General features: G+C 36.9%; 3 protein-coding genes across 3 annotated transcripts; 1 reads left to right on the forward strand and 2 right to left on the reverse strand.

Moving 5' to 3' along the window:
* Positions 1-668: 668 nt before the first annotated feature.
* On the reverse strand, positions 669-5,133 carry LOC108333267 (zinc finger BED domain-containing protein DAYSLEEPER). The gene is made up of 2 exons (XM_017568663.2): positions 5,026-5,133; positions 669-2,916 (listed from the first exon to the last, which is right to left on the reverse strand). Exon 2 carries the CDS (start codon positions 2,894-2,896, stop codon positions 920-922), a length of 1,977 nt encoding a protein of 658 aa, XP_017424152.1. The 5' UTR covers positions 2,897-2,916; positions 5,026-5,133; the 3' UTR covers positions 669-919.
* Positions 5,134-16,833: 11,700 nt separating this feature from the next.
* Positions 16,834-21,388, forward strand: LOC108334001 (PX domain-containing protein EREX). Its single transcript, XM_017569556.2, has 9 exons — positions 16,834-17,221; positions 17,311-17,409; positions 17,501-17,587; positions 17,687-17,795; positions 17,955-18,601; positions 19,696-19,860; positions 19,945-20,187; positions 20,436-20,651; positions 21,007-21,388. The coding sequence occupies exons 1-9, from the start codon at positions 16,913-16,915 to the stop codon at positions 21,262-21,264; spliced, it is 2,133 nt and encodes a 710-aa protein (XP_017425045.1). The 5' UTR covers positions 16,834-16,912; the 3' UTR covers positions 21,265-21,388.
* A 44-nt stretch (positions 21,389-21,432) lies between these two features.
* On the reverse strand, positions 21,433-25,115 carry LOC108334002 (signal recognition particle 54 kDa protein 2-like). Its single transcript, XM_017569557.2, has 9 exons — positions 24,760-25,115; positions 24,550-24,649; positions 24,289-24,442; positions 23,319-23,469; positions 23,097-23,245; positions 22,616-22,716; positions 22,342-22,499; positions 22,108-22,222; positions 21,433-21,996 (listed from the first exon to the last, which is right to left on the reverse strand). Exons 1-9 carry the CDS (start codon positions 24,988-24,990, stop codon positions 21,659-21,661), a joined length of 1,497 nt encoding a protein of 498 aa, XP_017425046.1. The 5' UTR covers positions 24,991-25,115; the 3' UTR covers positions 21,433-21,658.
* Positions 25,116-25,492: the final 377 nt, after the last annotated feature.

A 25,492-nucleotide genomic window follows, 5' to 3' on the forward strand; every position in this document is an offset into this window, starting at 1 on the left:
TCTATTCATGATTTTACTCACTTTTTTCTTGTAGTTTTAGCCTTCATATTTAAGAACATCTACAATTTTGACCAATCTTTAATTTCAGTTGCGTTTTATTTTTTATATTTTACATTTAACTAAAATCATTTCTTTTATCTCTTAAACGAATACAATAGATATTGGATTTAAATAGTCTAATAAAATAAGAGATTAATGTACCCAAAATTGATTATTTAAATAATTTATGAATTTTCTAAAACACAAAAACTAACATGGGGAAAATAATAGAAAGACCGAAATTCAGAATAAAACATTAAAAGAAGACATTATAATTTAGCATATTAATACATTGGATATTTAATAACTGACTGCTTAGTAGCCAAATATTTCCTCTCATACAGTAATACATGTTTATTCACCAATTACTTGGTCGTTAATCAGATATAAATTATGGTATGTTTACATGGATTCATATTTTCGTTCTTTTTCCCTGATGTAACTATATAATGTTAGTTAAGAAATTGTTTAAATTTATATACAAATAGATAAGAATTTTGTATTAGACTATATAACACAACAATGCTATTTACAGAGATTCATTATACCATTATTCACATGCATTCTATCGTTAACTTTCCAATCAAGAAAAGTATAAAGATAATATTTCAACATTGGTGTGATGACAAACTTCTTTCTCCATGGGGTTCATATATATTCAAAGGAAAAATAAAAGCAAACATTCCTGGTTTGGTTGAACCTGTAATACAATTTATATCTTGCTTGGCCAAATAATTAGAACAAAGCTAACTCTATATGCTATAAACATGTAACAAAACGGACAACTGATAAGAAAACTAATTGCCCTGAATTACAGTACTAAAAAATTCAATACCTAAAAGCTAGTTGAGAATCTATCCCTAAACGAGGAAAGCTATACCTAACACTCAACTTTGACAAGTGCATTAGGAACACTGATGGGTAATGATTTATACTGGAACCAGTCCTTGGTACAAATAAGGGCCTCAAGAGTCAAGGAATCTAATGAACTCCGGTAGTTATCCATTTTTCTAATTTCTGTATCAAAAACAGCATCTGACGAGAGGGTGGATACTGGCACACACAAAATATCTGATGCTAGTCTAGACAATGTTGGGTACTTCAATCCGTTTATTCTCCACCAGCTCAGAACATCAAATTCTTGTACTCTTGTCTCAAGAGGCTCTTCAAGATACTCATCCAATTCAGACTTATATTGCTGGTTACATGTTAGATCAGATATATAAAATTCGATGTCAGACAGTCCATCATCACCCGTAAAAAGAGATGCATCAAATGCCCCTTCTTCAAATGACTCAGTCTTTATCATAGTCTCATTCCCTTCATTATCATTTGTTGCTGTAAAAGGAAGCACTTGTATGATATTATATTCAAGGAACAGTTCATTAAGACCCTCCTCAACAAATCTTGTCCAGTACTCAGCATTCTCACCAAATATCTTAGCGAAGGTGGACTCCACGAATTTCATTTTATATCTTGGATCCATGGCTACAGCAGCAGCCAGGATGATGCAGCTTTCTCTCCAATATTGATCAAAATTCTTTTGCAAAGGCATAATCAAACACCTGCAGAAAGGATCCTGGCTTAAGGCTGCACAAGTCAACACCACCTGAAGTTTTGACACTTCAAGAAAAAATACATTTGCAGTTGGGTACGGTTGAACAGTTAAAATGTTAGCTGCATCATACAAGTAATTCAAATATCTACATAGAGTTTCCACATGCTTCCAGTCATCCATTGTTAAAGTCATTCTGAAATCAGGATCAAAGGCGTCAAAGCAAACAAAAACTTCCTTTAATTTGCAAGCAGCTACAAGCATATGGTAAATTGTGTCCCATTTATTTTGGTCATCGATAACAAGATCCATTGTACTAGGGACTTGAAGTTGTTGCCTCAGCTTCAAAAAATTTGCTTCATTTGATTTAGAAGATTTCACATACTTCACACTCTCGCGAACTTTATTAATTGTTTCTCTCATAGCTGATAACGCATCTAATGCAAGGCGGCTAAGTACACGAGCATAACAGTTCTGGCTTAAAAACTGACCATTGAGAATCACAGGGTTATTAACAGAGAGGAGACTTCTCAGATTTCCCATCAAAGTCTCAGTGGAGAAGAATTTATCAAGTGCAAGAGTAAATAGCCGACCCTTTAAATGCCAATTGCTCAGGCATTTCACTATAGCTTGATTTAAGGAACCGTCAGAATCAGGAAATGGTACCGTGAATACATTAAGAATAGGATGATGTAAGTTCCAATCACCATCAATGAAGTGACCTCGAAGAAAAACGTAGGCTGATGTTTGGTTTGAAGTCCATAAGTCCAAGGTGAGGTTGACTCGTCCAGGAATCCCATCAATAAGATTCAACAGGTTTTGCTTCTCTCTGAGGTACATAGCAACACAATCCCCTTGAATAGCATTAAGGCTCAGTGGATTGAACTGGGGTTGCAGCGCCCTTACAAAATCAATGAAACCTTGGTGTTCTACGATATGAAGTGGATAGTCATGTAAAATAATCATTTTGGCCATCTTACTGTTGCAACGCTCCTGATCAAATGAGATAGCAGCAATGTAAGGTTTTGCCCTTACTCGTTTCTTAGGTGGATCTGCATCAGTTTTGGAACATGGAATTTTTTTATTTTTCTGACAGATTCCCAGAGCAATGTGTCTCTTGAGATGACTGGTGCCAGATTGTTTTGAATCTTTGAGATAAGCAAATGACTTTTGGCATCTTTTACAGTAAGCCCTGGCACATCCAGGTCCATCAGTTTTCACAGTGAAGTGCTCCCAAACAGTAGATTTCTTTCTCCTCCTACTATTTTGATGTGTTTCTGACTCAAGGATATTTAACTCCATGACAGGACCGCAGGTTGAATCTAAAAAACAAATTAAAAGTAAAGCATTACAAGAGAGTAATCAAAATGTGGTAGAACTCGAACCAGCACTACATCACTTTTGTGTTAAGGAAAGCAGACAAGTGTATAATTCACGTGTAGTAATAGTAATATATACGTCAAAATGGAGAAGCACATAGAGAGGGTAACAAAACAAAAGAAGCCAGTGGTCTTCAGCATAGTTTCTCATTTAAAATTTTGGTTCCTAACAGTTATCGATCAATACCAAACAAGGTTATCAAATTGGATTCAAAGAGGAAATCACCAAGATAATTTTTTAATCCTGAATCATAACTTGTATTAAAATTATAAGACTCAGAAACAATGAAAAAATAACTTGAAGATATAGTGTTGAATGTAATAATTGTATACTAGAAATAGATAAAAACACCTTAACCACAAGTCTAACAACAAAACTATTAGTTATATATGAGTGAAGCCTCTATTTGGGAAGAGAATTAAAGCAAAGCAATGAAGCATCCAAATAGATTGCATACCGAGAGAAGAAGTGAAAAATAATATAGTGAAATAATCAAATACGAAACGATCAGTTGGGCTCCTTCAGTTCTTTTTCATTTAACAATATATGCTTCTATGACTTCTTAATTCTTTTATGAGAGGGAAAGACAAGTAAAAAATAAAAGAACATAATGAATCGTTGAATCATTTGATTTATAACATTGATACAAAATCTTCCTGTTTCATTAATTTATAGTAAAATTCACACTCGTTTTAAATCATGTTATGATATGAATTGATAACTTGCTAATTCGCATCAAATTGTATGATTCTGATGATGATCCCAAACATCTGATCCATAGAGCTCTGGAAGAGCAATAGTGCAAAGGAATAGCACATACTGGGATGACCCCTAGTTTAAATTTAAAAAGTATAATGCAAACTAAATAATTCATACTATGTATATAAATATTAAATAGTCAAAGAAAATCCAAAATTAAATAAATTCATGATTTTTAATAAGTCACTATCCACACACAATTACCATCATCTTAGAAGCGTTAAGAACACGGTAATGAAGTGAAAAAACGAGAGACAATGGTGAATTGAATAGGAAAAGAACTGAAAAAATTAAATACATTAAATACATATTGGCATATGTAAACATTTGAGTCTAAGAGAAGACGAAAGAACAGAACATAGGTTGTAAAAATTAACGAATATGTAAATTCCTAAAGAACGATATCAGAATGTTTCTGAAGAAACAAATGCATTAGGAAATGAGGTAAATATCAGAATTTTACCAAAAGTAAATCCTAAACAACGTTGTTATAGGGGTACAAAAACTGGGTTTTTGAAGCCTATATCATATTAGTGCTGCCATGGCGCAGAAAAATTCTGTTATTGCAGCCACTTTTTCAAAACACTCCACTGTTTGAGTCTTGGTAACGTCTTACGGCTGATTTACATCACTATATACACTATATATTTGAATAATTAATTTTAACTCTTCGTGTCCTCTTCCAAAAGGCTGTGTCGGAAGAGTAATGGTTGGTAAGCACCAAATTAACATGTCATTTTTTTTCTATCACATCATATTACATATCAGTTACTCTTGTATCTGAAAACTACTGATATACCCCAATTTGTTTCCTAAAATAACTATTATAAAATGCTACAACTTGAAAAACAAATTTGCCAAGGTACCATGTAGCTTGCTAACATACTCTTATCACAAACAAGTGGAGTACACAACAAATTATAGTGAACGTGTGATGAAAGATGAAGGATGCACGCCAATGGAGGGTCAGCAATGACTTCAACAAAACCTAATAATTTCGATTACCCATATAAAACCATAGGTGAAAACAACTCTTTCCACCAAATGCCATGCATTTTTTTAACACACATGGAATGGTTACTTGGGACAAGAAGATCCTACGAAGAGAAACAAACAAAGGTAACCATACACAGACCCGTCGAGGACGAAACCAATGGGAGACACCCAAAAACGAATTCAATCACAGTCACGCTAAAGGTAGTGCATTTATCGTCTTGAAGAAGAAAAACAACAAAAAGAGGAACAGGGACACACAAATATATGTGAAAGGCGTAGATATATAGAGAAAGAACCTTTCTTTCTGCGGCTGCGAAGGTAACAGTGAGAGAAGGCTTGAGCGTTGGCAACGAAAGATGGAGTGCAATGCAATGGAATGGAAGCGCCACTTCCTACTGAGTCTCAAGCAATGCCAATAACCCAATTAAGGGTTTCAAATGCATAATATTATACAACTTTCATTTTATTGACATGTGCTTTTTCTACTTTGTAAATAAAAACCATAAAAGATTTTGTGAGAGATTTCAATATCTTTGCGTGCAAAAAAATCCTAAATCTGAAAACAAACTATATGATTTATTTTATTCATAATTTTTGTGTCTGTTTTAACTGATTTTTTTATTTTTAAAATTACATTTTGATATATTTTTAAAAATCATCGGTAACTAAAAAAATCTAAAATATATTTGCAATTTTAGGTATAATTTAATTTACACTTATAACTATAAATTTTGGTTACATAAAAAATACTTATGTTATATGTTTTACTTTAGAGATGCTAATAAATTCTTGAGTAGAAAGGAAGAAATCTTATTTGTATTGTATATAAGTATAATATGAAAAACATATTTATACAACTATAAAGTATTTTGAAAATTTTATAAGAATCTAAATGCACGTCTTTCGTTAGATATTTAAAATGTAAAAAGAAAAAAATTATAAGTCTGTGAAAATTAGTGACAAAATATAGTTAAATATATATCATTACAAAGTTTTCCACGGACTTTGTCTCCAAAATATACCAGTTAAATGATTATTTGAATAACATTTTAATTTTGAAAACGTTTAGGGTTAAAAGATTAAAACCAGAACAGTATATGTTTTAAAAAATTTCCAGTGGAAATAATGCGGCTAAAAGTGGAAAAAGATAAATACATTAAACAACTAAATAAATTACTAATTTTAAAACGAAAATACTATATTAAAATATTTGATAACCGTTAATAAAACGAGTTGTGGGATAATCATAAAAGAATAATTTCTTCTCACTAAAAGTAATTATTAGTTATTGTTTTAGTCTTTAGATTATAATACGATTTTAAAATTTATATTTATATGAAATATTGTTCTTACTAAGTTCTTATAGAGTCCTCGTTTCTCACCTTTGCAATTATCGTCTTCCTTCCTTGACTCTTGCAGTCTCCCCATTCCTCCTCTTACTATTGTGTAATGTGGAATTTTTACATCACGTGAATTTCACTTCGATTTGCAAAATCGCAAGGGTGAAAGGAGAGAGACGGAGACCGTGGAGGGAAAAGGCCATGAAAGAGAATGAAAAATAATGAGAAAAGGAAGAAAGAGACACACATGTCGACAATCTAAAAACTATATGTACAATAAAAAAAAGGCTAGCATAACTCACCATTTGATAGGATAAAAAGGTTTAAATATTTTTTTTTCTATTTTCGTTAATGTTTCGACTGAGTCGGTGAGGACCCTGTTAAAACATACAAACTTACTTGTCGAAGACGGGCGGGTGGACGGCGAAGATGCATGAACCGGGCGGACACTGCTGAATCCCACAGACCGAAGCAAGCTGAACTGGCAGACGGTACAAAGATGGACGGACGCTGCTCCACACTCCAAACCGGGCGGACGCCCTCCTACTCCAGACGCTGCTCCATGCTCCAAGTCGGGCGGACGTCCTCCTACTCCAGGCGCTGCTCCATGCTCCAAGCCGGCCGGACGTCCTCCTACTCCAGGCGTTGCTCCGTGCTCCAAGCCGAGGGGCCGGGTACCTGCCAAAGGCACTCCGACGCTCAAGTCAGTAATATGACAGAGCAGTTTGTGATGCATGGATGCATCGTAAGGAAAAGTTGTTCAGAACTCATACCTGAGACCTTTATTTATAATGATCGTAATGGGCTTTTACCATTAATGGGCCTGATGAAGGCCCCTTTTACCTTTAGTGGGTCTGATAACGGCCCAAGTATGAACGGTTGGGAGGATGATCGGCCAGGGATGTCAACTTGTGCGGGCGACCATCTGACTTTGCTGACCGGTGACACTGGACGCTCGGTCCTTTTGCGTACCTGGGCGGACGGTCGAATCAAGTCTGGCAAACCTTGGAGGGTCGCCCGGTCTATTGAGCGACCGGGCAGCGATAACTTTGACGCTCATTCTTGGCGCTCGGCAGTGGACGTTCGGTCTTCACTGTGACTAGGGAAGGGGTGCGACCTTGGACGAACGCTCGGTCTTGTTTGTGACTTGGGGGGCGGGCGGCTTTGGACGAACGCTCGGTCTTGTTCGTGACCTGGGGGGCGGGCGGCCTGTGGTTGTCCGTACATCGCCCGGTCCTGCTGGTACATAAGTCCCCCGATCCCGAGCATAATTTTATTATGCGTAGGGGTATTGTAGATGGCCCATCATGCTGAACACTCGGTCTTGGCGCTCGGCATGGACGAACGCGTGATCCTTGATTCTGACCTGGGCGAACGGTCTTGGATAGACGCTCTGGTTGTCTTTTCGTACGGCGTCCGGTCCTATTGGTACATAAGTGATGACAAACTCCTAGCTAAGGGTCCAATCACAAGAAGCATGGCCAAACAAATTCAAGAAGGATTAAAATCATTTCCAAAAGAAGGAGCTAAACTCTTATTTACTTGGGCTATCATGAAGTATTTCTAGACCTTGTATTAAGGGTCAAGTAGTATAGGGTATATTTTTAGGCCTTGTATAATGGGCCAAGTATTGTATGGTTTGTAATATTAGCTTAAAAGAGTGTGTCCCACCATGGGACATGATGGCCACATGGCAAGCTCTTAGTGAAGACACTTCTTAAAAAGGAAGTGGCCATGTGTCACTTTCCAAGTGGAGAAACTCTTCCTAAAGTGGATTGCCACATGTCACTCTAAGAGTGGAAAGCTTTTGCAAAAGTGGATTGTCACATGGCACTTTAAGAGTGGAGGAACTTTGCAAAAGTGGATTACCACATGAGTGGAGAAGACTTTACAAAAGTGGATTGCCACATGGCACTCTAAGAGTGGAGAAACTTTGTAAAAGAGGATTGCCACATGTCTCTTTAAGAGTGGATAGTTTTTAGGGTTTCTTGTCTACTTTGGAGACACCTTTCTCTATAAATAGAAGGGTCTCCTTCCTTGTAAAATCACTTGATGAATTTGAATGTTATTATGCCAAAATGTGTGTAAACATATCTTGTCTCAAGTCAAGGCTAGAGCATCCCATGAGGTCCCTCTAACCACCCTTCTCTAGAGTTGGCCTAACCTCTCCGGAGATCCATCAAACACCTCCATCCTACCACAAATACTCACCAAAATTGTGAGCCCACCACCATATCCATCGCTTCCGCACAAATTCCACCTCCATAGCTTCATCTTCGTGCTTTGGCCCAACCTAGCTCGAGGAGGACGCTATCATTTGGTATCAAGAGCTTTGGGTCTACAAGAGCTAAGTATCTTGGTCCTTTACCTATCTTTGTGTATTTCTTGTTGTTATTGTGTTGTTCTTTATTGTCTTCCATTGTTTACATCCATATTGTTGGAGAAATTGGAAGAGAAAATGAAGAATAGAGAGTCTGTTATTATTAAACTGAAGAGTAATGTTGCTTATATACAGTGTGCATAGAATATAACCGTAAAGCAACAGACAAAATGATGAAAGTGCAAGCTATTAAAGTTGTTTGACTTGACTTTCTCAATACTCCCCTTCAAGACAAACTCACAGCACTGGTCCTAACTCCAATTTCCTTTCTTAGCCACTCAAACCTGTTAATCTTCACTGCCTTCGTAAAAATATCAGCTAGCTGGGCTTCAGTGTTGCAGTAGGTCAAGGCTATTCTTCCTTTGTTTACCATATCTCTGAGAAAGTGATATCTCACCTCAATGTACTTGCTTCTACCATGGCTCACAGGGTTTTTTGAGAGATTGATTGCAGAAACGTTGTCTATCTTCAACAGCAGAGGTGTTGTTACTGGAATCATCAACTCCTTCAATATTTCTTCCAACCAAACCCCCTGACAAGCTGCATAGCTACCCGCTATGTACTCTGCTTCACAGCTGGACAGAGCCACCACGGGTTGTTTCTTCGAACACCACGAAATGGGAGAACCATTCAGCATAAACAAATAGCCTGATGTGCTCTTCCTTTCAACACAGTCTCCACCATGATCTGAATCAGTAAACCCAATGAGTTTTAGACTTCCTCCATCAGTGTTGTGCTTCCCGAATGGAAATAATATGCCAAAATCTGCAGTGCCCTTGACATATCTCAACAGTCTTTTCGCTGCAAGCATATGCGTCTTCTTTGGCCTTCTCATGAATCTGCTTATCAACCCTACGCTGTATGAGAGATCTGGTCTACTATTACACAAAAAACGTAGTGAACCTACAATCTGCTTAAACAATGTCTCTTCTGAATCAGCTTCGTTCTCATCATCAACTAGTTTCAGGTTCACCTCCATTGGACTTCGTGTTGGGTTGCACACAGACATGTTGAATCGTTCCAGCAACTCCTTGACATACTTCCTCTGATGCAAGATCATACCCGCCTCAGTATAAGTGAACTCCATGCCCAAAAAGTAGCTCAGTTTTCCCAGATCTGTCATCTCAAATTCTAGCTGCATAACCTTCTTCAACTCATTTATGTGTGTAAGGTTTGATCCAGTGATGAGCAGATCATCTACATACAGGCAGATGATAATCAATTCTTCTCCTTTACCTCTTCTTACGTACACACCATGCTCAACAATACATCTAGTGAAGTCGAGCTTCACCAGAAACGAGTCTATTGTTAAACTCTTTGGCAAGTGCACCAAATCGTTCAAGTAATAAACCGTGGTAAGACCAGGTATCGTTTTCCCAAGAGACTCGTAATACTAAAAAATTGTGCGATTAACAACTCATATACACTCAATAACAACTCATCATTTAAGAATATGTGCAAAAAGATAAATTCACAAGTAATTACAAGGTTGGACTTTGGTATTGAAGGCACTTGGAAATGGAAAAGACTAGAAATGGTAGGAAATGACATTGTTAAGGTTAGTTTTCACCAATGCACTCTTGTTTATAACCAATTTCATCTCCTCTCTATCAATTTACTAAAGTCAATCCACTAAAACACTCTAGCCCTAATCCCTTAGGTGAAAGAGCCTAGGTTTTCCTTATCAAACTCCAATCCCTTGGACAATCTAGCAAGCAAACCCGCATTAAGAACTAGGATCTAAGACAACATGTGAATCATATCCCATCCCTGGCTCAATGACCCACAAGGACTCTTGTTTCAGTTCAAGATTTCATATCCCATCCCTGGCTCAATGAAACCCCAAAATCAAGTCATGAACGTCCCCATTACATGCAAGCTTTAAGATCAGAAACAAGAATACTAGTAATAGATAGAAAAGGCATTTATAAATACGAAACAATCATTCATTACACAAGATTTCATAGGCTACATCTAACCCTAACAAGATGAATCTGGTTCTCCATTTCCATGGAGAACCCTAAAGCTTACAAACATGGAAGATGGAAGAAGAAGGAGACCCAAAGGAAGAGGAGGAGATGTTCCCACAAGCTCCTCACGCCCTCCATGAGCTCTAGACGTGAAATCGCGCCTCCAAAGAACCAAAGACCCAAACCCCTTCGCGTTTCTGGGTTAAATAAGCTGGATCTGACACATCAGCAAAAGTCGCGCTCGGGCGCCCTCTCAGTCGCGCTCGGGCGCCCTCTCAGTCGCGCCCCGACGCGAGCCTCTCGGAAAAAGTCGCGCCTGGGCGCCCCATTTCTCACGCCCGGGCGCAAGCTTCTTGCAAAAAGTCGCGCCCGGGCGCGACCAGCACACAAAACTGGCACCTGGTCACTTTTCTGTGCAAAAACTGGCCCTGGTGCAGTCGCGCTTGGGCGCCCCTCAGCTAGGGGGGGCCCGGGCCTGACTTTTCAGCACTGCATCATTTTCACTTTTTCTGTAGATCTGCTCGCTTCTAGTGGTTGGTTCAGCCTTAGACATTGTTGGAGAGTCTTCCAAGCTCATTTTTAGCTACAAAATAAGGGATTATTGATGAAAGTACATCAAAGTAGCCAAAAACACAATTATTTAGAAAATAAGACAAAACAAGAGGATTAAGCAAGTTATAAGTAAGAAACGAGTTGATTTTGCCATTAAAATGATGCTTAAAATATGGTATAATTTAGCATTATCATCTATGCGCTTGTTCCAAGCCCTAGGGGCTTGCCTCAGTCCATATAACGCTTTCCTCAGCCTGTATACACGATGTTCCTTTCCTTTGCTAATGAATCCTGGTGGTTGCTGGATATACACCTCTTCCTCCAACGGACCATGCAGGAAGGCAGACTTCACATCTAGTTGAAACAGTGACCAACACATTGCACATGCCACTGCTATCACTAGTCGAATGGTTTCCATTCGTGCCACCGGAGCAAATACCTCAGTGAAATCCAGTCCCTGCCTCTGGAGAAAACCCTTAGCCACAAGTCTGGCCTTATATTTTGAAACCGATCCATCAGGCTTCAGTTTTCGTTTGAACACCCATTTTACTCCAATACTCTTCTTCCCAACAGGGAGATCAACAAGCTGCCAGGTTTGATTCTTCTCTATGGATTCGATTTCTTCCATCATAGCGTTCCGCCACACAGCTTCCTTCAACGCCTCCGATTCGTTTATGGGTTCTGCCCCAGCCAGCAAAGCCATGTGCACCAAATCCCCTTCATCGCCTATCTGTGCGTCTGAGTAGATCTCACAATCGTCAAACCTCTGCGGTTGCACTCGCTGCCTTCTTGGTCTATCAGATTCATCACATTGATCATGATGCCTGTCCTCCGACATTGTTGTTGATTCCACTGCGATAGGGTTGTCCTCACCTTCCGCCATTCTGGCTTTCACCAAGCTGATACGCTTGTGATTCCAGTCCCAGCATCTGTCTTCCATGATCACCACATCTCTACTCAGAGTGACTCTCTCTTCAATTGGATCAAAGAGTTTATACGCGCCAGTGGGATGATATCCGATGAGCACCATAACTCTGCTCTTATCCTCCAACTTAGATCTCTTCTGATCTGGGACATGCATATACGCAAGTGATCCGAACACCTTCAAATACCCAACTGTCGGTTTCTCACCGCTCCACACTTCAAGTGGCACTTTACCCTCTAGTTTCTTCGTGGGACACCTGTTGAGAAGGTGAACAGCTGTAGAGACTGCCTCTCCCCATAGCTTCCGTGGCAGTGATTTCTCCTTCAACATGCTTCTTGCCATGTTAAAGATTGTTCGATTCCTCCTCTCAGCAAGCCCATTATGCTGAGGAGTGTATGGGGCAGTGACCTCATGTGTAATTCCATTCAACTGACAGTGACTTTCAAAAGTCGTAGACGTGTATTCTCCTCCACCATCTGTTCTCAGTATCTTCAATAGCTGTCCGCTTTCCCTTTCAACATGTGTCTTGAAGCGTATGAATGTTTCAAGTGCATCACTCTTCGCCTTGAGTAAGTAAACCCAAATCATTCTGCTAAATTCGTCGACAAACGTGATGAAATACCTGTTCCCAGCAATTGTAGGCACTTCAATTGGACCACAAATGTCAGAATATACAACTCCCAAGCAGGCCTTTGCTCTCATCTTCAATTCCGCTTTGAAGGGCTTTCGTGTCTGTTTCCCAGCAATGCATGTTTCACACTCTCTTCTTGGTAATGCAATCTTGGGCAAACCATGAACCATTTCTTTCACGTTGAGTTGTTGTAGGCTCTTAAAGTTCAGATGGCCAAATCTTAAGTGCCACAACCAGCTTTCCTCATCGACTTTCATAGAAACCATGCACTCAGAACTTTCAACTGCTTCTAGGCTGACTTGAAAGGTTCTGTTCTTGGAGATCTTGCATCTCAAGATCAGATTCTTATCATTATCAAAGAGTTCGACTTTGTCATTCTCCATCACTACCTTGAACCCCTTTTGGATCAATTGTCCAACACTTAGGAGATTGCACCTCATGTCTGGAACAAACAGCACACCTGTGATCACAGCATGCGATCCATTCTTCCTCCTAATCACAACATCTCCCATGCCTTCAACTCTCAAGGTACTATCATCAGCGAACTTGACTTTACTTTTCTTCGAGTCATCAAAGTTGATCAGCCAGTCCAGATGACATGTCATATGGTTCGAGCACCCAGAATCAAGATACCACATGTCGTTTTGAGAGTTGGAGCCTTCACCTGACGTTGTCACCATCAGAGTTAGAGGTTCTGAATCTGAATCCTCTTGAGCGACATTTGCTTCCTTAGACTGATATTGCTTTTGTTTCCCTTCATCTGCATGGCACTCTGATGCAAAATGCCCGTACTTGTTACAGTTGAAACATTTTATGTTTCTTTTATCCCTTTTTGAATGATGGCTTTTCTCTTCCTTTCCACCTTTCTCCATTGACGTAGACCCATTCTCAGTCTTGTCTTTATCAAACTTCCAATTCCCCTTTGATCGTTTCCCTTTCCACTTCTTGGTTTTCTTCTTTTCATCATGCTTGGAGTGGTGCACTTTCAGCGCCTGTTCATCGTTCTTGGCTGGGTTTCTGTCAGCCATTCTCATTTCATGGGCTTCCAGCGAGCTTTGAAGCTCTTCAACCTTCATCTTTGAGAGATCCTTCGACTCTTCTATCGCAACCACAATATAGTCGAACTTCCGTGGCAGCGATCTCATGATCTTCTCCATAATCATCAGATCATTGATAACTTCCCCACACCCTTTCATATGGTTCGTGAGAGTGAGTACCTTATTGAAGTATTCGCCAACCCTGCCGCTGTCCTCCATCTGCAGTAACTCATACTGTCTTCTAAGGGTTTGAAGCTTCACTTTCTTGATCTTCTCCCCTCCTGTGTGACAACGTACAAGTGTACTCCAGGCTTCTCTGGCAGTACTGGCATTCTGAATCTTCTCAAAGTGGGCATCATCAACGCACTGGTGAATGATGAAGAGAGCCTTGTTATCCTTCTTTTTGAACGCAGCTTTCTGTCCTTCAGTTGCACCCTCGCTGGGCTCACGGTCATCACCTTCAATAACGTCGCTCACGTCTTGAAACTTGAACAACACCCTCATCTGTGTGCTCCATCTCGTCCAGTTCTTATCCGTGAGGATTGGAAGGTTTGCAGTGGAAAGATCACTCCCCGCCATTCTTCTTGCTTCAAGATCCAACAAACCCTACACACGCTGTGTTCTTGGTTTTCTTGAGACGCAACCTTAGGCTCCCACGTAACCTCGCTCTGGATACCAATTCTGTTGGAGAAATTGGAAGAGAAAATGAAGAATAAAGAGTCTGTTATTATTAAACTGAAGAGTAATGTTGCTTATATACAGTGTGCATAGAATATAACCGTAAAGCAACAGACAAAATGATGAAAGTGCAAGCTATTAAAGTTGTTTGACTTGACTTTCTCAATACATATATGTTATTTTTATGGTTCTAGTTTGTTCTTTTGCGGAACCATTCGGTTTTTACCACTAAGTTTCCATATACATGTGTTGTGGCGTGCTTTTATTTTTTTTTGAGTCTTTCTTCATATATTTGGTTCTGTTTTAATGTCATTTTTGGGTTATTTTTTATTTTTAATTCCATCCATGTTGTCTAGAGTCATGTGTAGTCATTTTTATGTCATTTTCTCTTAGTTCGGGCTTTGCAAAAATCATAAAAAAATATGTCCCATTGGGATTTCGAAATTACAGTATATACATCCATTTGAGTGCTTTTTTATTTCATATTTGAGTTCATGCTTGTCATTAGATCATTGTCAAGTTCTTAGAGTTAAGTTTCTCTTGTGTTTCTTTGAGTTTCATGCTCTATTTTTGATTCTAGTAAGATTTCTTCCATTTTTTTTCTTTGAGTCATGAACTTTGAGCTACCCAAACAAATTGTCCAGATCTAATTTGTGTTGAAAAACAAAAGTGTAGACAAAAGTAAAAAGCCAAAGTAAAAAAAAAAAAAAGTAAAAGTACAAGCAAAAGCAAAAGTGAAAAAAAAAAGTTACTTTGACTTGAGACTTTGACATGAGACTTTACCATGACACTTGGAGATGATACTTGGACATAATACCTTGACATGACAAGTGACACACAATTCATTTATTTTCTCAAATCATTTCAATGTTTCATAAAGTGTTAAACCTTTGGGGTTGATTTAGGTGTAATTTTTTAACTGGATTATGAAGTTAGATGAATAAATTTGTTTGTTCTTTTGATTTTTGTTGTGATTTTGTTTTATCTGTCTTTTGCTTATTAATCAAGTAAAAATAATGAATTTTAAAGTTAGCACGATATTAAATCTATTGTCAATAATATGAGTATAATATGAGTATAAGAGTTTTCAATTTTAATTGATAACTTAATTTAATTAAAGTTATAAAATTTCATATGATTAAATGATTTTTTTTTCAATAATTAAAAATGTATTTTGATTAGAGATAAAAAAGTAGATAACAAAAATAAAAACTAAATAAGTATTTAAACTTAAAAAAAGTTCAATAGAATTAGACGACAAAAACTCTATCCATACATTTTTCAAATATAGATTCAATCAAAACAAAATTTTAGATAAAAACTAAAGGAATATTTAAACTTAAAAGAAAAGTTAATACAATTAGGAAAGAATAAAAATATAATTAATCCTGTATAAAAATATAAAAAACACATTTTTTTTCCTTCAATTCAGCTGATAGAATTATAGAATTATAAATTACAAAATAAAAATATAAAAAATTGAAAAATTAGAAAAATAGAAAATTGTAAAATATTAAAGTTATAAAGATGTAAAATTATAACGTTTTAAAATCATAAAAATGTAATTTCAATGTCTATTGTAAAATAAGATATTTTATAATAACATTTAAAAACAGATAATTTAATATATAAAAAAAAACATATTAATTAGGGATGACAATGGGTCGGGTCGGAGCACAGATAGTGTCTACACACAACTCAACCCGACAAAAAAAAATTCATTCGCTATCCGACCCGCTATCCGCACGGATACCTGCTTAATTTTTTTATTTATTTTTTGGGTAGCATATATGTGCGGGTACGGATAGTCTAATACACGTACCCGACCCATTTATAAGCGGGTATTAAAAACTAGTTACCTATAACCCGCAAATACCAACTATTTGTCGCAGATTTTATCCGCGAATATCCGCTAGTGCAAACTTTTTTACCATCCCAATATTGACATAGTTATTCAGATAAAGAAATTACAAAATAATAAACACAGTTAAACCATCCTCGTGTCAACAAACTTATTTATTTTGTCATATATGAAAACATATTTATTAAACATGATGTCCCATTCAATTATATTTAATGTGAGGAGGTTTGGAAGATAAGTAAAGTGTTGTATTTGAATTTTACATCAATAAATATAAATACTTCAATCAATGATAATTATATACTGTAATGCATAATGCTCTAAATATAAATGTCAATTTTATAATAATATGAACTTTTATTTACTTAAATAATTTTTTATTTGTTTTAATTCCAAATATAGTAGATTGGAGACATCAATAAAATTATTTTAAATGATATTTAAATTAAGATACTTAATATTGTTTTATAACAAATCTCTATATTAATATTAAACTTTAAACTCTGTGTATAATAATATATTTTTATGTTTATTCTGTATGAACAAGTTGTAATTTGTTTTTAATTTTCCATTAGGATAAATGTATCAGCAACCCCAATATAGAAGCATGCTAGGTAGAAAATTACGATACCACCCAAAGGATTATAACTAGCTTTAACTTAAGAATATGTATTAAATAAATTTAGTAGTAAGTTTAATAACCTCTTGAAGAAATTAGGTAATAAATATATATTTGTAATAACGCTTTGAAGCTTCCATGGTTGGGTGAAGAGTCTCGAGTTGAAGTTGCAGCAAGAACAAAGCAGAGGATGCATTGGTTGGGTCCAGACGTACCCGTTTTCGACCCAAATTTCAGTTACAATCACAATCCCTACACTTACGACGATGATCTCTTTCGAAACGACGACGCTCAGCGTAGTCTCAACAATGCCGTTGTGGCCCATCACCACGACGGAACCTCCCCGCTCCCCCTGGGTATGGATTGGAGCCCTCCGCCGCACGAATGGGCGGGTCGAAACACTGTTTGGCCACGTCATCCTCCCACCGGTTGGAGTTTCTGCGTCACGCTTCCCTCGTGGGTTACCGTTCCCCAACCGCCACCCTCTGATCCCGTCGTTGTTAGTATCTATATTATTCCTATAAGCACTTTCTCTCTAACGTTTATTTTATTTTATTTTATTAACTTACTTAGGTTTTTTGTATGCAGTTTTTTAGGGTTCAAGTTGGTATACAATCCCCCGAAGCAATCACCACCACTCGATTGATATTACGCAGATTTAGCGACTTCGTCAGTCTTTTTTCCGAAGTATGTGTGTTTTCAAGGCTTCACTCTTTTTTTTTTTTTTTTGCTATTTCCTTCAGTTGAGTAGAAGAATTTCAATATTATTTTTTGGCAGCTGAAAAAGGAATTTGCTATGAAAAATCTGCCTCCACTTCCACCCAAAAAGATGCTCAGAATTAAAAGCCACGCTCTTTTGGAAGAGGTAGGTATATAGCTTAGTTTAGTATCATTGTAATGTTTGTCTATTTGACAAATGACTTAGTTCTGTGTAGTTTTATACTCATAAATTTTCGAATTTCAGCGACGGAGCTCACTAGCAAATTGGATCGAGAAGTTGCTATCCGACATTAATGTATCAAGAAGTGCCTCGGTGGCAATATTCCTTGAGCTAGAAGCTGCTGCTAGATCATGTGTGTCTTTTTTTCTTTCATAAACCTAAACATAGTAACGTTTTGTCATTTTATGTTCAGATTTGTAGGCATCTTTTCATTTCTTGAAAGATTATAATAAACGGTCCATCATGATGTTCCACAACCATTTCATACCCTTTTGCTGCTGATATATTGCAGCCTTCCATGAAGTCAACGAGCATCTGGATGAAACCTCTGCTAATAGAACTACACCTGCACAAATGTTCCAGGATAACTCTCCTGGTTCTGTAACAGCTCATGGTTCATCTGCTGCATCTGTTTTGGGCAATGATAAACTTTCTGAGCTGGGATCACCACAGCATGAAAGCGATAAGCATTCTGATCAAATCATGGATAATTTAACATCAGAGCATGGGTTAATTAATCAAAGTGAAACAGCTGTTGATCATGCCACATATGGCAAAGACTTTGTTAATAAGGAAAACAGTAGAGGCAAAGATGCTATAGCTCTCAACCTGGATGGAACTGTGTTTACACGCAACTTGAATGTTCATATTAAGAACCCCTCATTGGAAAGCATTGGAAATGACTTAAATTCTTTAAAGAATACTGAAACAACTACGACCACTTTGGTTCAGGATGTTGCACACGACCTCATCGAGAGCCATGATGAAGCGTCCAGAAACTTGGACTTATTGTTGACTTTTCCGTTGGATGAGCGGCACAAATTAAGCAAAATTCTTAATACCCAGAAACAGAGACTAGTGACTGCAAAAGCAGATGTTGAAGATCTTATAGCAAGATTGAATCAAGAAATGGCTGCAAGACAATATCTTGTAACAAAGGTACGCAACATATGCTTGAGAGTTTTCTTTTGTTACTGAATTTTGAAATAGAGATTTTTGTTCGTGACATACTTTTATTATTTCATCGAATGTGTTCAGGACAAATCTTTTTCCATTTGTATGACGTTTTTCTATCGCAGAATAATGTTGTTTCCCATCTCTTTAATTAAATGCTTGAATCAATGCGATCCATAGATTTATTGATGTGCTTATGGTTCATATTCAGCACATTGCCATTAGAAAATCAGAATTTCATGACTGATCTTTGTAGTTTACAGTCTGTCTAACACTCAATACTCCTCTTTGCCAGTACTGTACATCAACTCATCAAACTGCCATTACCAACCAAATTATCTTCCATGTTGGTCCTTATGGATCAAACCTCTAATATTGTGCAGCAGTAAGCAAATGAATAACATGAATCACTTATGTTAATCTTTTGTTTTATATTTGAAGTCTGAAGAATAAGTTTATTCTTTGCATAATTAGATGAGGTTTGGGAAGACTTTATGTACGAATGAGTACATCAGCGGTAAGTATCGTCCACAGGATTTTAGGAAGTTCAAAATGTATGTTAGCGGTTTTTCAATCATAGAAGTCCATGATTTCCATTATCTTTGTTTCAGTTACTGTCAAATTTAACTTTCTATCAAAAAATATAAAAGTATCTGTTGAATTTAACAACAAATCAATTAATAATGTTGTCAAGTTTCTTAATAGTTCCCATTCATTTTTCTCCGTAGATCTAACATTGGATAATGAAATTGGGAATAATGATAGTATTAAAATTAAAGGCATCATATTATATTTTCTCTGCATTGGATAAATGAATTTTTGTAGATCTGAAAATTAAGCATTGGATTTTTTTATTTTGAAATTATCTTCTTTTTGCGTGCTAATTGTGTTAAAGGAACGTATTTGCATTTAATAAAATTAATTAGGTTATATCTTTCTCCAGCTCAGGAGAGTGTTCTGGTAAATTTATGTTTATTGTATTTTTTTTAATAAATCTGACTGGTAATGAGTAGAGATTATTAGTTATTTTGGAACAAGTTCGCTCAGTGATGGAAAAATGACAATCATTTGACTTGTAGGTCAAAGATTTGGAAGTTGAACTTGAAACAACTAGACTTAACTGCCAAGAAAACATGCAGCAAGCTGTTTTAGCTGAAAAGGAAAGGTTTACACAAATGCAGTGGGATATAGAGGAACTTCGGAGGAAATGCATGGAGACAGAAATGAAATTGAAGTTAGAAGAGGTATATTGTGATAGTTTACTTTAGTCAGCATCTCTCGTCATTGCATTTTGTGGTGGGCTTTTAGTGAAAAGTTTACTGTTTTAGGATGAAAGGCTGCTAGCAGAATCTACAAAAGCTTCTGTCATTCAGGAGAAGCAAATGTTGCAGCAAGAACTAGATGTAGTTAGAGAACAACTTAAGAACTTGCTGAAACATCATGATGATTTTGAGATGAAATCAAAGACAGATATGAAGGTTCTAATCAAGGAGGTAAAATCCCTTCGAAGTGGTGAGTTAGATCTGAAGCAGCAACTCGGTGAATTGATCAAGGAGAAGTTGGATTTGGAGGTATAGTCTTTTCTGATTTTTTACGTTGCAATTAGTACTGAATGATTTTTTTTTATATACATTTAGACTAGGAAGGGGGTGAATAGACGCATTTAATAATCAATTTTGACTAGTTCCTTCCAGATTATTTTCATTTTTTCCACAAAAAAAAAATGAAATTCTTTATTTCTTATCTTTTTTAATGAAAAAGCGTTTCAAATATGTTGGGATCCAATTGTTTTCATGGTATTGCTTTTACTCTTATTCAGAGAATTCTCCAGAAGGAAAAGCAAAGAATGGAAAATTCACATAATGCTAATACAAAGTTGCTGCATGAGTGTGCAATCCTTCAGAACAGGCTTCGCGAGTGCAGTGTAAATTTCCTTGTTGAGGAGGAAGATAAGCTAAATATAGACACTTCGCCATCTGATGCTCTAGATTTATTGGCTACATCAGATAATCGGATTGGTCTCTTGCTTGCAGAGGTATGATAAGCACCTTGGGCAACAATTTTGTCATTTGATATTTACTCCTGTTCTGGTTTTTATGCTATGCGTTAATGCATTATGCTTCTGTAAGTGATCGTCATTTTAGGTAATTGCGTTTAAAATCTATAATCTGTCACACTCTTGAAAATTATTCTACCTCCCCCTTCTCTAACTTGTATGGTAGCAACATCATTCGACATTGCACTCCATTGGCATCTCTTTTCACGAGAGTCGTTAGCAATTATCATTAGGTTTATTCTTTGTGTACTGCATTTTGTCCTGCCCTACATAGCCTTCTCCCCCCTCTATACTCACTTTTTGGCTACATGATGTTTGCAAATATGGGGAACAGGCACAGCTCTTAGCACAAGATGTAGAGGATGCTGTTGTTGCTGTGGAAGAGACCCGTGATACAACTACCGACTGTATTGTGAAAACTTATGATGAATTGAGGAAGATGCTGGCACATATGTTTGTAGACAATGCCAGTTTAAGGAAACAAGTCAATTCGGTTATTCGATGTGCTCTAAATGCAAATGTCAATTCTGAAGAGGAAGGGGAAGAAATCCATTTACAAAAAACTGTTTTAAGCAAGTTCTTAGAAAAATAGTATGTCAATCCTACACAGTGTCGATTACTGAGTTACTCATGTTAGTTGTGGCCTATAATTTTTTGCACCTGTATCTTTTCATCACATTTAGTGAATAAGAAAATAAATGCTCTGCATGGTAGCACATCTATCAATCAATTATAATCTACGAATACAACTCGATCAATATAAAGAAAGCAACATAGCTTCTTTTTTTAATGATTGCTCTGTAAACTAAATAAATAATATACACAGGGGAAATAATATAATTTTACAAGAACAGTTGCAAATATGCAGATGAGACATCCAACGCTGATTGAACTGCATAACATGATCAACTAAGTCTAGTTGAAAAGAACTAAAATGTCTGACTATGGTAGGCAATGATTGTCAGCTCACAAGGCAATCGACTCAACTAATCACCGCCACCACCAAACAATCCTCCCATTCCCATCATGTCTTTGGCAGATCCCATCTGCTTCATCAAGTTTTGTAACCCGCCCATGCCACCGATTTGTTTCAGCATCTGCGGAGGGAGGACTTTGCTCATGTGCTGGGCATTCATATTTCGGGATAGGGCACTCATTTCACCTTTCTTCGGTATTTTTAGTCCTTTCATTTTGCTCCATATTTTTGCAAGACGTTTGTACTCTTCCATCATCTCCATCACTTCCCTAATTTGACGACCTGCACCTCGGGCTATCCGCATGATACGTGATTCATTCATGAGCTTTGGGTTTGAACTATCCAACTCTGAAACGAATCAGCAATTAGTGGTTAGCACGGAGCGTATGTAATTCCAATGAGAACCTAAATCATGCATGCATATAAAGTTGATCACGACAGTAAAAACATAATGCCTGCCTTCGTTTGTCATTGAATCCATCATTGTCATGTAACGCTTGATTTTTGCCTGGCTTTCTTTCTCACGGCCCTTTGGCATTAATTCGGCACTAAATCCGGGAAGCATAGAAAATACCTAAATCAACCGAGAAGTAAATTAAATAAAATAGCAACCATTATCAGTTGATTACACAGGAACGACCAAGCAAACACTCGTTAGTGTCTCTTTCATCAAATGTATTAATGAGTAACAACCTGGCTGATAGGACCCATTTTAAGTATGTTCTGAAACTGCTCATACATAATCCTCAAGGTGAAGTTTCCTTCTGACAGCTTTTGAAGTAGTTCGGGTTGTTGATCCATAGGCACAACTTCTTGAATTTTGTCCATGAACCCAGACCAGTCACCCATCCCTATTTCAAAAGCCATTTGACAAGAGTAAAGATTAAACATTTATAGAAACCCACTGCATGTTCTTGATGAATAATAATGCATTAGATGAGAAGAAAAAGAAAAAAGAAATACACACCTAATAGACGACTGACAAATGGCTTAACATCAAAAACTTCAAATTCATCCATATGTTCTCCAGTTCCAATGAATATGACAGGACTCTTTGTTGCTGCAACACTGCACATATATAAAACCAAACCAACAAGAGTAAGGTTTCCAGACCACCAGACAATACATATTCGCACTTTAACTACAAACACAACTATTTATAATATTAATTTTCCAAATCCTTTAGATGATATATAATTTAATTTCTGTTATGTATATTTTATATCACTAGGGTAGTTGAAATTTAAACTGGAAAATATGCAATGCAATACACTTGCATTTATGAATATTTGTAACGCTTTAACTTAGATAAAGTGTTCATAACGCTTAAATTTGTTCATTTATACAGAAAGTTCATTTGCATATAAGATTACTAGCTATTAAATTAACTTGTCCATAATGGCAAAAGTTGCTGGTAAATATTATACAATTGTCTTCATAACACTTACGCACTAAGAGCACCACCACCTTTTGCATGGCCATCCATTTTGGTAACTATTACAGCTCCAACTGCAACACTCTGTTTAAACGCCTGGGCTTGATCAAAAGCAGCCTGACCAATACTGCTATCCATAACAAATATAACAAGATCTGGTTTCTGAACAACAGAAAATATATTAGCATTTAATGGATTTTTGAAATAAATATCAAACACAGAAAAAAGGGAATACCGTTGCTTCTGAAACTTGACGCATTTCTTCAAAAAGAGCAGCTTCCTGCTTGTGCCTCCCACTGGTATCAACGATTATAAGATCACAGTTTTCTTCCTTGAATCTCTCCACACCTTCCACTGCAATTTTTACAGGATCAGATTCCATATAGCTGCAGAGAATGGAGGCACAACATTGAAATAATTACCAACACATTGAAATCAAAGACAACGGAAATGCAACTAATATAGAAGGTTCTGTAAACAGATAATATTATGCACAACAAATCCTCGATAACCTTCAATGACTTGAAAAAGACTAAACAGTGAGTGTGAATTCATAAGACAATTCATAAGACAACTCATAAGACAACTCATAAGACAACGTTACACAGATACAGGAAAGTGTAAAATCATAAGACAACACTACACAAATATCCTCTGGGGATGATAAGTTTGCTCTATGGTGGTAAGTTGTAATTACCCACATATTTTTAAGGGGTCAGCAATTTACTTTGTCCTTGTACCTCATACTCAAAATTGTTAAAGGTGATTTTGTTCAACAATAATCATTGATCTAACTTGTCCTCAATTAACATTTACCAAAAGAACATAAGCAAACACTGATCTTGGGACCCATTATTTAGTATAAAGGAAGATTCTTCCAAAAGAACATTCTTCTAGAACTAAGCCTTTAAATTGCATGCCAGAGAGAACCAGTCAGGTCCCTTGGAAGATTATTCCCCGTAGTTTCAGAATTTACATAAAGATTTCAATAAGCTAAGACACGGGCCATATACAGATAGAAGTTTAGTTGCACTCATTAACATCTACATAACCATGACTTTTTTTTTCATCAGGGAGAGCGTAACATAACTAACCACAAAATAGTTAATCTATAATTTATTTTGACTATCCTCCACATCAATTCTTCATCAACAAGTAAATAGTACCATATCAGAGCTACATAAATACTAACAAACAACAAGTACCTTCCATAGAAAGGGATTTTAGCTTTGGTGGCATTTTGCTTCAATTGATCAAATGCACCAGCTCTGAACGTATCCGCACATACTAGAGCTGGTTTCCAGCCTTTCTTCTGATGATAATATGCGTATTTTGTACAGGTTGTGGTTTTCCCAGAACCTGAATTGATTTGAAATTATAATACTCTTATTCTTGTTCCTTTGTTTAGAACAAAACAAGTAATCGAAGCTGAAAAAGCCTGATAGAGTTCAAATTTGGCAACAGACCTTGCAAACCAACAAACATGACAACACTTGTTTTTCCCTTTTTGGGAGTAAAAGAGGGCTTCCCAGGATCCAGTATCTTGCAGAGTTCGTTAAACACAGCCTACCAATAGAAACAGAATCCAGCAAGTGTTACTAGCTGAAGCAATAATAAGAAACACATCACCAATTACTTAATCAATTAATCAACCAGTACGATGAAAGAAAAAGTACTTGTTGAATGATCCTGCGTTTGTTGTGCCCGGCAGCCAGATCGTCGAGGTTGACAATGTTCTTGATGTTCGTCTGCATGTCGCGCACAAGCTTGAATTGCACATCGGATTGGAGAAGAGCGCGAGTGATGTCGTTGAGGCAATCGTTCAGCACCTTCTCGTCGATCACCGTCGCATTGCTCATCTGCTGGAGAGCACGCGAAATGCTCCCCCCTAACTCCGCCAGAACCATCTTGTTCTTCCCTTCAACAGTCCAATTTCCGGATTAGGGTTTCAACGCAACAGAACACGAAGCTTACGATTTCAGATTCAGATATTGCCCTGTCTCTCACACACTTTCTTTTCCACCGCCGGTAAAACGAGTGGGGCATTATAGGAAGAAAACAAACTATAACCACTAATGGGCCTGGGCTGTATTCGGCCTTCATTTTGTAGCCCATATCTCGTTTCTCTTTCCACTATTGTTTGGGAAATTTCTTTCTACACCTTTATATTTTCTTCCTACACCTCATCCTTTTTAAAATTCCTATTATATCTATACAGAATATTAATATTTCCTTCATAGTGAAAATTCACATTTACATTTTACAATTCGTATTATAAATTTATATTTTAGATTATATATTTTATAATTTAATTTCGAAATAAAATATGTAATACAAATTTATATTTTAAATCATAATATAAATAAGGATGCAAATTTTGTAAGAAAGGGTAACTGAGTCATTTCACAT

Source organism: Vigna angularis, chromosome 11 (genome assembly GCF_016808095.1).
Source record: "Vigna angularis cultivar LongXiaoDou No.4 chromosome 11, ASM1680809v1, whole genome shotgun sequence".
Taxonomy (NCBI): domain Eukaryota; kingdom Viridiplantae; phylum Streptophyta; class Magnoliopsida; order Fabales; family Fabaceae; genus Vigna; species Vigna angularis.

Coding starts and splice junctions, on each gene's coding strand:
- LOC108333267 (XM_017568663.2), bottom strand. CDS start 2,896: ATGGAGTTAAATATCCTTGAGTCAGAAACACATCAAAATAGTAGGAGG.
- LOC108334001 (XM_017569556.2), top strand. CDS start 16,913: ATGCATTGGTTGGGTCCAGACGTACCCGTTTTCGACCCAAATTTCAGT. Junction 17,410..17,500: donor TCGTCAGTCTTTTTTCCGAA/GTATGTGTGTTT, acceptor ATTTTTTGGCAG/CTGAAAAAGGAATTTGCTAT. Junction 20,188..20,435: donor AGGAGAAGTTGGATTTGGAG/GTATAGTCTTTT, acceptor ACTCTTATTCAG/AGAATTCTCCAGAAGGAAAA.
- LOC108334002 (XM_017569557.2), bottom strand. CDS start 24,990: ATGGTTCTGGCGGAGTTAGGGGGGAGCATTTCGCGTGCTCTCCAGCAG. Junction 22,717..23,096: donor GGTGGTGGTGCTCTTAGTGC/GTAAGTGTTATG, acceptor ATATATGTGCAG/TGTTGCAGCAACAAAGAGTC. Junction 21,997..22,107: donor GGATTCAATGACAAACGAAG/GCAGGCATTATG, acceptor GATTCGTTTCAG/AGTTGGATAGTTCAAACCCA.